The sequence below is a fragment of the Hipposideros armiger genome, unplaced genomic scaffold (genome assembly GCF_001890085.2).
Source record: "Hipposideros armiger isolate ML-2016 unplaced genomic scaffold, ASM189008v1 scaffold_58, whole genome shotgun sequence".
NCBI lineage: Eukaryota > Metazoa > Chordata > Mammalia > Chiroptera > Hipposideridae > Hipposideros > Hipposideros armiger.
The window spans coordinates 4324069-4337104 of record NW_017731408.1 but is presented as its reverse complement, the minus strand read 5'-3'; the positions used below and the strand labels follow the sequence as shown (position 1 = coordinate 4337104).

The 13036-nt window shown below is 38.1% G+C and overlaps 1 protein-coding gene across 1 annotated transcript in view; it reads left to right on the top strand.

Moving 5' to 3' along the window:
• The window catches only part of DCHS2 (dachsous cadherin-related 2), a 208112-nt gene extending 195323 nt beyond the window's left edge, over positions 1 to 12789 (top strand). Inside the window, exons 17-20 of the mRNA XM_019641158.1 lie at positions 1979 to 2109; positions 4442 to 4728; positions 5666 to 5798; positions 7923 to 12789. Of these exons, the coding sequence (XP_019496703.1) occupies positions 1979 to 2109; positions 4442 to 4728; positions 5666 to 5798; positions 7923 to 10552 (3181 nt within the window). The 3' untranslated portion in view covers positions 10553 to 12789. The remainder of the gene's footprint in view (positions 1 to 1978; positions 2110 to 4441; positions 4729 to 5665; positions 5799 to 7922) is intronic.
• Positions 12790 to 13036: the final 247 nt, after the last annotated feature.

Here is a 13036-nt window from a genome sequence, read left to right as displayed (position 1 = left end):
CAAAACAAACTTTCCACATGGAATTATCCCTAGGCTCCAGAAGTGTGAAACTCAGGTGGTTGTTATACTGATGTGCCAACTCTGATAGTGTTGAAGGAAGCCTGTGTGCTTCATGAATGGTAGATAAACAGAAATCAATCACTATTAAGTGGCATTTAAACCAAGGAAGAGTTAATGCTTATTTTACATCATTTTAAAATTTAAGGTTGGAAAGAAAGAACACTTATCAGGTAAGCGAACAACGGAAAAGAAAGTAGAAGTGTGTCAACTTCCAAAACTCTTTTTTTTCAAAGGTAGTATCCACCACAGGCTAAGACTAATACCACTTCTGAAGTAGAGATCATCTTCTGATTAACAACTCTCTTTATTACTCAGCTACCCTCCTGGATCTCCCAGTGTTTAGAGGGGAGTGAAAAATAAGCTAATGTTAGGGAGTGATAAATACACAATAAGAGAGGCATGTTGAAGGAGGATTGTATAGCACAAGCTTTCTAGGCAGCCAAGATGTGGGCTCAAACCCTGACTCTGTCACATAATGCATTTATAATCCTGGACAAATCTTGAGAAAATACCACTCAACCTATATTAAAGAAAATCAAATAAGGTAACCCGTTGGCTTTCAAGGAACTGATTGGGGAGACAGACAAAGAAAGCATTAAGAACAAAGGGTGATGATTACTATAGCAGAAGAATGTACAGGGTGCTATGGGATAGAGAAGGGGCATCCCAAGCAGACGAGAGGTCAGTGAATGCTGACCAAAGACATGAGCTTGGAAAGACCAAGAGTGTGTAGGGATGGGGAGTCCAGGCAGAAACCAGGTCATGGAAGGTCATGTTGTATGTGCTTAAGGCTTGGACTACCTCTGGTAAACATGGAGAGCCAAGAAAGGTTTTACATAAAAGAGCCAAGTTTTCAAATCAGGAGTTTAGATAGAGCAACTGAGCTACAGTGTGGGAGATGGATAGGAGCCATGAGGCTTGCAGTAGGAAGATTGGCAAAGAAACAAGTACTCAGATGAGAAAGAATATAGTGAACATACAGCATTCCAGATCAAGATGGTGAGGGCATGACGCTACGGAGACCAACCTGTCCTGGTTTGCCCAGGACTGTCCTGGTTTAAAAAAAAAAAAATGGAGTCTCATGTCCCAGTAAACTCATCAGTCCCTGGCAAAACAGGATGGTTGACCAGCCTTTCTGAGGCTCTGAAGGTACAGCTGAAATGGACAAGAACTGAGGCAATTGATACTCAGGAGATAAAACTGTGAGACTCATAATTAATTGGATGCTGGTAAGGGTGAAAGGGAGAAGTTGAAGACACTAATATGGTGTCTTGCTAGAGAAGCTCATTGTACCATCATCCAAGAGAGGTTGCATCACTGCACGTGAATTCTTTCAGCTCATGGATCTTACATCTACTTTACAGTCCTAGCTAATCATGCATTTTTAGTGCATATATTAATCATGGCACTGTCCTCTCTTAGTTCTACCATTTTGACCGTTTTGCAGTTTGGGTCTGAAAAAATATCAATACAAAGCAATCTTTTAGTGGCTCTATCTTTTGTTGATATAGTATAATGGAAATATGTAACAATAACTAGGCCATGCGTGTCCAGGCCATGATTATCCAAAGAACAGGCATTGGTGTTTGTATCTCTTAGGTTGTTCTTAGTAAAGAAGGACTGAATTTGATAGTATGTCTCCCAGATATGGTTCATTTGTTTTGATATAAATGCTTCATGACCCCTGGAAGCTTGCTGGACTTGCTTCTCTAAACATGTCAAAAATAAATAAATAAGTTTCAGGCTACCATTCTTTTGTAATAAATTTTAAGTGATGCTATTTAGAAAAAGCCAGGAAGAGAAATTAAAGTAGCTCGTCAGCGCATTTTAAATTTTTGGACTGGAAATTTGATATTTATGTTGTTTTTCTTATTTTTTTGGACAATGGATAACATTCCTTGACTCTTTTCCAAAACAGCTTGACTGTGCAAGCCACGGATAAAGGGATCCCCAGGCTTTCTGGTACAAGTGTGGTCAAGATACAGGTGGCTGATGTAAATGACAATGCCCCAGTTTTTCTCCCCCTTGAAGCAGTGGAAATAGCAGAAAGTAAGTGTGGCAATTTACAAAAGTGGTTGTGATGAACTTGTATAACATCATCTTTCCATTTTTTTCAGCCAGGCGCCATATTAACTGTGAGTACAAATCCTCAACAATCATGCAACATAGATAGTTTTCTTCTTCATTTTATAGAATTGAGACTGCATGGTCAAAAGTTAAATATCAAATGTCAAAGAAGTTCAATGTGAAAGCTGGGATTTCATTCAGATCAGCTGGAGGCCATTCCCCATGATTAAACCACCATTCCACACAGGTTCTTTTTGTGTACAGACATTTCTTAAAAATGAAGTCTATGAAGAAGCATATTTTGCTCACTGTGATGATCATCCTTAAACTTCTCTGAGAAGAACCGATCTTCTTAGGCTGAGAATTTTGTCAGTCTTCACAGTATACTAATGACAAGTAATAAGTAAAGGGAATTGGATGGTCATCAAACAAAGTCATCATTTCCCTCTTGAGTAAACTAAACTTCAACATTTGCAGAAAAATCTTACCACATTAATGGTAAAAGTTAGAAATACAACATTTTATGTGATATGCTTATTAATCTTAATTATTTGGGTCTCTGGGTTATAAAATGACCTTAGAGCATGTTCCCAAAGTTGTCTGTGGACAATGGTTCTAGTGGTAAAACCCAACCCAACTCTTTATAGTTGAAGGTGCAAATAGTGGTGGCCTTTTACTTGCCTCTCTCCTTTCACTCTTTTTTTTTTTAAGATTTTTTATTGGGGAATTGGGGGAGGGAACAGCATTGGGGAATCGGGGAAGGGGAGCAAATAAGTTGCTGTCCTTTTGTTCTTCAGTCTAGCTGTGGAGGACTTTGCTTCACTGGCCCACGTTGGTATTATCATTGCGCTTTTCCTGGCTGAGGCAGTCAGTCACCGGTCATTGGACAGCCACTCATGGTGACTCACGGCAGCTCACGCTGGCTGCCAGCTGCTCACACTGGCTACTGGCCACTCATGTAGCTCATGGCAGCCCACTGAAGCCCCACTGAAGCCTACACCCTCTATCGCAACTCACGGCAGCCCAGTTCCAGGTCTGTTGTTCACCATCTTAGCTGTAGAGGGCGCAGCATCACTGGCCCATGTGGAATTTGAACCAGTGGCCCTGCTGCTCAGAGCTTGCCCTCCCAAGCCAACTCTTAACCAACAAACCACTCGGCCAGCCTGTCTCCTTTCACTCTTAATACCAAACATATTCCTAAAGCTTTCCTAACATTTTATGTCCACAAATTATAACCATCACCACTCAAGAGGGATATGTTTCAGTAATTTCTGTATATAAGTATACCTACAAATAGTCTAAATATTCTAAAATATTCTACCAATAAAAGATTGTTCAGTTTTGCCTCCCACCTATTTGATATATTTGCATTTGCATTTACTGAACATACTATACCAAAGCACATGCATTAGCATCAAAATGCAGCAGTATAAAGAGCATAAGAACAAACAGCATAAATCAATGTATTGAATGGGGTAAGTTGGGGTAGGTGCACATGAAGAATATTCAAGCTTGAAATATGAAAATTATGAATCTCATATACACTGGAACTATTCTGAATACCTTGGCATCTTTTTTCTACCTGTACCACACATATAAGCTTAAAAACAAAGTCCCCTTTCATGGCAGTTAAGCTCGAGAACACCTATAGTGTGTGAGGCATTTGGTATGTCATCTATTTTGTGATTTTTTTTATTTATTTTTTTTTTTGGTGAAAAATACTACAGATTCGCTTTCATCATATGTACTATGTATACATTGTCTTCCATTCTTGTTCATTTGAGAGTCACATTTTAAAGGAAGGAAGAAGTGTATGTGCCACTCAAAAGAATAATTTTGCAAAAATAAGTACAAGGAACTAAGTATCTATTTCTAACTTCAGTATCCAAATATTTTCATTTCAGTTTTGCTTACTTTTCAAAATCTTATGTTTCATATTAATGTTTTGAGTAATAACCTTCTTCTCACCTATATCTCCCATGAATATATTATTTTGATACAGAAACAAATAAGGGTTGCAATGTTTCTTGGTCCCAGAATTGTGCTGTAAGCATACAATTAAAAATGTAATATAAAAATTGAATATACCCTACCTCCTCAATTCCCCACTCAGCGGTAAATTTTCACTTTTATTGGGCTTATAAATTCTTCAAAGTTTTTGTTCAGTTCATAACGAGCTTTGTATGAGAAATCATGCCAAGAAACAGCAAATCACTTTAGACTTAAAATAAAAATGCTTGGATTGAACTACTAAAGAAAAGTGTTTCAAAGGATGAATTTTAATGGAGGCTGACATTGGTCATGACTATTTCAGATTCTTTGCCTGGTGTAATTGTGACTCGGATATCAGTTCATGATGTGGATTTGAATTCAGCTTTCATCTTCCGTTTCGCCAAAGAGAGTAGCCCTGGAATCAAGTTTGCTATTGATCAGAACACTGGAGTAGTGGTGCTAGTGAAAACACTGGATTTTGAAGAAACTACTGAATATGAGCTGCTTATCCAAATTTCTGATTCGGTGCACCTCACAGAGGGAACGCTCATCATCCGTGTGTTGGATGTCAATGATAACCCACCAGTGTTTTCTCAAGATTCTTACCAGGTAAACAGCTTAAAGAGATGCTGAAACACAGGCAAAACGAGAAAGAATAGGAATAATGTATACCTACCCTTGTTGGCAGACTAACTTAGGCATACAGTGTTCACTGGTTTTAGTGCTTAGCTGGATGCTGAGGGTTTTATATTTCATATCATGGAGGCTAGAAGTATATATGGAATTGAATATTTCATTCAATTCAGTTTTGTTAAGTATGTATTCCATCATCATATGACAGTATGTCACCATTTGTCTAGTTTTTAGGGATTGGGGACCCATGGTTTGTAACAATTGGAACTTGCCTGATATTTTCAAAGCCATAGGCAAGACAATAAGGTAGTTTGGATTACCTGCAGTTACGAGTCATATGGGAAAACTTTTTCTTTCTGAGACATATTTTTTGGAACATATTGACTAACATTTTGCAGAAACGAATCATGAACAAAACTGTAAAGTGGAAATTTTAGTTTTTAGAGCATAGCAGATGTTTGTAGAAGTAAGGACAATAGTAGCATTCAACTAAGTACTTGGAAATGGCCTTTAGGACTCTTGGAGATAGCAAATGTAATGTTACTGTGTAAACACAGGAGGAAAACTAACCTAAGTAATGATTTTCTATGAAGGCTTGCTGAATTATACAATTTACATAATGTAATAATATATAACTATCGTCTACCACACAGAAATAATTTGGAAGGAAATTTTTCATAATAAAAATCAAAACAATTAAATTTTTTTTTAATATTTTTTTTCTGAACCTTGAGACCACTACACAATCTTCTATAATATGTCAACTTTATAAATTGGTATGTCTAATAAAGTCAGGTTCTCTGTGTATTTTCCTTAAGCAAAATAAAGAAAATGATCTCATGTTCTGGCTCTGTTCATGAAAACAGCTATCGTCTTTAAGCACAATGTCTGTTTCTCTCTCTTTTTCCCCCAGGTCACCATTCCTGAATCGGTGCCCGTGGGGTACTCCGTGCTGACCGTGGTAGCCAGGGACGTAGAAAGCAACGAATACATTTCTTACAGAACCCTTTCATCTCCTAAGGAATTCTCAATTGATCCTATGAACGGTGAGTTATTTATAGTGGCTTTAGCGTACATAGGTTTGAGTTACAGGGTGGAAACCTGAAGTAATCCTTTCCAAATGCTCCTAAAATAGCTCTCCATCCCCAGCCCCTGGTTAAATTATAGACACCACCTTCTTATTTCTCTTCACATCAAATGTGGTGGTAGCAAATCCCAGTGTTATTTCTCTTCTCCAACATCTCCGTGGCTGGGAAGCAAAAGGAATTGATTAAGTGCTGGCAGAGGCGCAGCAGCTCAGAGACCCCCATGTAGTAAACACTCAGTCCATCAGTCCAGCCAAGCACCGTTCCCGTAGTTACCCCAGGCCTCAACAAAAATCAGATGAAGTCGAATAGATTAGTTTAGTACTGAGGACTTCATGTTACTAGAACTTGGAAGCTTTTTATCCAAGCCCAAGCACAAAAAATTTAGTCAGAGCATCATACATTCAATGAGGAACCCCTCCCCCTAAAAAAATCAAAAAGAGAAAATTATTTGAGCATCTTTACTAAGTAAAAACATTGTGGTGGTCTGGTTTATTTGACGCCTTCTGAGGCTGTCTGTATTTTTATCAGAGCAAGACATTCATGGCTGTGATTATGTGTTCAGGTAAGTAATTTTAGATTAGAACAGTTGAGCATTGTATAGAGAACATTTAACAGTGAGTAAACATTAAAGGTAAATTTGATAAAAATGAATAATTAGCAAAACACAGTCCCTAACAGAGCACACTCTAGAAAAGAACAGCCTGGGACACAGTGCTCTGTGTGTTCCCCATCTGGGCCCACCGTGGCATCATTTCACAAGCAAGAGCTGATTTTAAAATTACCCTCAGGATGGTGGATGTTACCTAGGCTTATTGCAGTGATCATTTTGCAATATATACGTATATCGAATCGTTACATTGAACACCTGAAACTAATCTAATGTTATATATCAATGATATCTCAATTGAAAAAAAATTAACCTTAGGATTATCTAAAAGGAGAATTAACTCATGAAATACCAGCATGAGGCCCATGGAGTGTTGTAATGGGGAGAAGCAAGTCATGTGGCCACATGTGTGGATAAATGACTGTGGTATGGATGTAAACACATCAGGAATTTGGCTTTCCTTTTGTTTGCTCTCTGCCTCTCTCACTTTCTTTCTCTCTTTCTCTCTTCTTTCTTTCTTTTTATTTTACCTTTATGTACGTATGTACATACACATACATACATACGTACATGTGTTTGCATGTGTGGCCTCAGATGATGAGACCTGCTGCCGTGGCCACAGCAGATCCCAGTGAGGGAGGTGGGAGGTGGTCCCTCTGAGCTCTCAGTCTTAGCAGCGCTTTTGCTTGACATAAGTTATCAACAACCTTTGCAATGAGATATTGATTAGAACATTTTTAAAACATAAAACGTTATCGGGTCAATTTAATTCACAGTGGGACTCCAACTGAACTGTGGCATTTAAATGATAGCACTCTGTATTCTTTTTTATCGACCATACTTAAGACACATTTATCTTAGACAAATGTCATTATGTACATGCTGATAAAAACTACATATTTCAACATTTCAAACACTATAACGTATTAAATATATTTCATCAATAAGGGGAAAATCCATGCGCTGAATTAACCAAGAGGTTTAGAAAAAACATCTGTATAACTAAGCCACAGTTGTAACTTTGCGTTATCAGACTTACTGCTTTTATTTGGCTATAGTGTTGTCAAATAGTATTTCCAGAATAAATATCTGTGTGCTAAAATTTCACTATCCATGTGTCTATGGGTAGCAGAGTGGGGTATACATTTTTCAAATAAGAATATATTTTCTTTTAAAATGGAACAATTTACTATATAAAAATAAGATTAAGAGAAATTTGTGGCAGAGTCATGCTCAAGAAGCATACATACTTAAAGAGTGAATGCCATGAATATTATTTCTGGATCTTAAGTGTTACAAAAGTATAAATATAATAATGTTAATTTTCTATTAGAAGTTACTCTTGGTTGTAACTGAAGTAACAAATCTAACAACTAAACACATTAGTAAATATTCCATAAATATTTACTGTCCAAATGGATCATGAAATTTCAATTTTATGACATTTAATTGAAATGTTTTGTCGTGTTTTTCAGGCACAGTATTTACTATCAATCCTGTATTACTTCTGGATAAAAAATCAACACTTCAGTTTCTTGTTGAAGCCAGTGATGGTGGAATTCCCGACCTGAGGGCTCTTACCTTAGTGGAGATAGAAATACAAGATATGAACAATTATGCCCCTGAATTTGTAGTAGAATATTATAACCTTAGCGTGAGTGAAGATGCTAGAGTTGGAGGCACGCTTGTCACCTTTTCAACCACTGACCATGACTGGACCCATGAAAACACACATGTTGAATATTCCATCATCAGTGGTAATTCACAGAACAGTTTCCACGTGGAAACTAGTTTCGTTCATTCAGAATATCCTTATAAGCAAGTTGGTTACCTGGTCTTGCGTCACAATCTGGACAGAGAAGCTTTTGCCAGTCATAAGCTCGTCATTCTGGCATCTGACCACGGCTGCCCTCCGTTGAGTTCCACAGCAGTTGTGTCAATAGAAGTGCTTGATGTCAATGATAATCCACCTAAATTCAACAGTCTGAACTATCATGCCCATGTCAAGGAAAGTACCCCCCTAGGGAGCCACATCACTGTGGTCTCAGCCAGTGACTGTGATATGGGTTCACATGCAGACGTCATCTACCACATAATCACTGGAAACGAGAAGGGGCATTTTCACTTAGAACAGAAAACTGGAGTTCTTTACTTGATTAAACCTCTTGATTACGAAGAAACAATAAAATTCACTTTAACTATCCAAGCTTCAGATGAAGAAAAGAAACATTTTTCTTTTGCAGTTGTGTTTGTCAATGTCCTAGATGATAATGATCATGCACCTCAGTTTATGTTCTCCAGCTTGAACTGCGTTGTTCCTGAAAATCTGCCTGTTTTCTCCACCATATGTTCTGTGACTGCTTTGGATTTTGATGCAGGCCCTTATGGAGAACTGACCTATTCTATCATATCCCCTTGTTCTAGCACTCACGGGGTGCCTCAGGATCGTGACCCCTTCCTCATTGACCCGCTGACAGGGGATATTCGTGCTCAGCACACCCTTGACTACGAAAATGACAATAAATACTGCCTCACAGTTCAGGCAAAAGACAAAGGTGACTCAACAGCCTCCTTAACGGTTTGGGTGGATATTGAAGGGATTGATGAGTTTGAACCCATTTTCACTCAAGATCAATATTTTTTCAACTTCCCAGAGAAGAATAACATAAGACAGGTGATTGGCAGAGTGGAAGCATCAGACGCAGATGCCGGTATCGATGGTGTTATTCTTTACTCCCTTGAAATGCCATCTCCTTTCTTTTCGGTAAATAAAACGAATGGAAATATTTATTTGACTAAAGCCCTTCCCTTAATACGAAGTCAAGTCAGCAAAGAGGACACCATTGAAATGAAAATAATTGCTCATAGCCCCAAACAGGACTCCAGGTTCACATCTTGTACTGTTTTTGTGAACGTGTCTTTGTTCTCAGAAGGAAAACACTGGGCAATGTCAGCTAGCAGCTTCTCAATCAGCCTCACCGTCTCCTTTTTAGTGTTCCTCTTACTCGTCTTCATTCTCATTGTCCTGATTTTAAGACATAAGCGAAAAGACACAGCAAACAATTATGAAGAAAAGAAGACGTCATCATCCTTAGATATCGATTTGAGACTGACCAAGGATGCCAGCCTGCTCAAGCCCTTCCAAAAGACTAATGACCACAGCAATGAGGCCACGCCCGTGGACCCCATGCCAGAATGGCTGAGTTTAATAAGCATCATGGACAAGGACGTTGTAAATCTGTACAGGCACTCAAACTCCAGTGGCCACTGTTCTGTAGAAGGAGAAAGTGCCGAGGATAAGGAGATCCAGAGGATAAATGAGCACCCTTACAGAAAGGACTCTGGCTCAGCTCTGAGTGACCGGGACTCCAGGGTGCCAGACTCTGGAATCCCAAGGGACTCGGACCAGCTCTCCTGCTTGTCTGGGGAGACCGATGTGGTGGTGGTCCCTGTCGAAACAGCAGAAACCAGCCAGACATTTGAGGAAGGGCATGGAGGAGAGGGTTGTGGCACAAGCTATGTTCAAAATCATGTGTTACCCCAGACACTGAAGAAGAGAGAGGTGAAAGTGGGCATCCTGGCTGAGATCAGAAAAGAATCTGTTTTTGTTTCAGGTGATCAGGAAGCAAGATGTGCAGCTCTTTCAACCCAGAGAACCTCTGATCATGAGGTGAGAGGCGACTATCACTGGGATTGTCTCCTCAGTTGGGAACCCAAGTTCCAGCCTCTTGCCTCAGTATTTAATGATATTGCAAAACTGAAGGATGAACACTTACATATGCCTGGCATTCCCAAAGAGAGGAAATCTTTTGTTTTTCCACCACCGTTGATAACAGCAGTAGCACAACCGGGGATTAAAGCAGTTCCACCAAGAATGCCAGCCATGACCCCAGGGCAAGTACTTCAAAAATACCCACACTCCCCATTTCTCTACCATCTCAATTCTCTGCCAGAAGCCATGACTCCCAGTTTCTCTCCATCTCTTTCCCTGCTGACCTCACAGACCCCTGCCCTGATGCCGCTGTTGTCAAATGGAGAATTATTAGGAACACGTCTAAGTGATGCATGCCTTGAACTTAAAGCAGAAGATGAAGTTCAAGTATAAAATGGTTGTGATGTCAAGCATCTGCTCACCATTGGTCATAAATGACTGAACAGAACATTCTTAAGCAATCTCCTCGAGACTGGGTGTGTTTTGTCTACAAGTGAGTGATTTAATTTAGTCAGGGTTTTTAGAACTTCCTCATTTAAATTTCTCAAGTTTCTTCCAGCCTTAATGAGGAGTTATCCCCTCTTTTAGCCTTTATGTTTTACTCTCAGGACTCTTTTGTATATATTAAGTAGTACATATTCTGTCATACATGGTTTTCTGTATGATTAAATTTCCAAAGGACGCAATGAATTTCACTGATTCCTAACACGTTTATATGGAAATAAAGTACAGGTATAGTACACTCAGTCACATTACTGCTGATTAAACTGCTACATCTAAAAGGAATTAGTAAAGACTGATTAAAGAATGAGTATAGGGGCCGGCCGAGTGGCGCGATGGTTAAGAATGAGTATAGGACAGAAACTAACAGAGGGTAAAATTGAAAGAACAAACTTAAGTTTTAAAGTGAAGCAATTTTCTGTAGATAAGATGTATTTAGCGATGCATTTCTCCACTCTCCCCATTGGACATCCTTGTGGAGCTTAGCCATAATTTGAATTTTAACGTGGTGTCTTTTGGAAATTGAATGAGAAATTAAGAATGAAATTTGTCATAACTCGGTGCCAAATAAGAAAATAAGTCCTGATTAAATGAACTAGGAATGTTTGTTTTTGACAGAGGTACAGGATTGATAAAAACAGTAAGAACATGGTTGGCTGTCACCTAAGACATGTTTCCTGGGCCCTCTTTACAAATATTAATAGAATGATGATTTTTGTTTTAATGCGCTGTCTTGTAACATAGTATGGGCACAGACATTAAAGTTTGAAGATTAATTCGTAGGTATTCATTTTATTTTCTTCTAGATATAGTAACTTTTGGTGAGAAATAATTTATCCACTCAATGTCAGTTTTAAGAGTTTGCATAGATAAAATTATGTTATTAGCTAATAATTTTATATAGTAATTTAGCAATATATTTTTAAATGGAGATTTTTTTACATAAATATTTCTACTATAAAGTGAAGGGTGTATGTCAGAAGCCTTTTTTTCCATTTGTTCATACCCTTGTTTAGCTTTAACTGTAATTAGATAGAGCAGTTTGGCAACACAGTTAAAATAACTTTGTTTTGTACGGCTGTTTCAGAAATATAGTGGTGTTGTGTGGTCTCACATATAATGCTATATTCTCTCTGGTGAGTTAAAGATTCTTATCCATTCCAGGAAAGCAGTGGACATCCCAATGATGGTGGTCCAGAATTCATCCATGGTAGGCAACATGGCCAGTCTTTGGAATAAGAGTTTAGGATTCCAATGGGCATCTAGTATGGTTTGCTTAGTGGCTAGTGTCGCCTTCTGTTATAGAAATATTTCCTTTATGGTTTTTTTTCAATAGACCTCATCTGTAAAATTATGTGAGATAACTCATTTCTCTTTACTGAAAAAACATTGCAGGATGTTGTGTTTGATATCTACTTTTGTACGTAAATAATTCTAAGGTTTCCTATGCTGATTTCACCAATTATATATCTTTTCTGACTCTTAAATTGAGAACAAGTGTATAAAACCACATTAGAAATTGTATAAAACATGAAGGGATTTGGACAAGCCTGGAATCCTCGGGAAAGTCGTTTGGGCACGGAACACTTAACTATTAAAGGGTGATGCATGTCTCTCCTTTTTTGTCATGGCATCTGGAGAAGAAGATTTCATGGTTTTTGTAAAAAAAAAAAGTCATTTAATCATTTCAGTGTTCTAATATTTATTCTCTCTTTGACTCCCTTCAAAAGATTACTTTGAGCATACAAAGAAATTTTATACTGATTGTTTTTTCCTAATTCTATATGGAAGTTTTGTTTTGCAACAGAATTATTTCTTGAAAACCAAGAACGTTTTCTTGTTTTTAATTAAACAGGTTATTTACTTATGCTTAAAGAGTTATCCATCATCTAACTCTTCCTTAAGTTATTTGCCTGTGATTTATTACTCATTCTGGACATGATTCGGCATTTTTTTTCTAGGCATTTAATAAAAACAGACGGCATGAAGTATTTGGAGCCTAGCAGATTTTTAATTGATGACTTTATTAATACTGTATCCAATGCCACACCACCACCAAACAAATGCTACAAGTGGGGTAGAGAGTAAAAATGTGAACTTGCTGGTTAAGTGTTTGCAATAAATCATATGTCCGCCCTTTCAACTAGAGTGCTTTTTTTCCTAAGTAAACAATACAATTTGTACAGTTTTCCTTCAAGTTTAATATTAACTTGCCTCATATGTTGTGTTTTACTTTGCTGATCTACACACCGGCTTTAGCACTCTGGAGGGGGTACAGAACTTGTTAGTGGAAAATCATATTAAGCCCCAAATTCATAAGCTATAAAATAAAAGACAGTTGTCTCTTGTGGAATTTTGGCTGCCTGAAATTCTGGA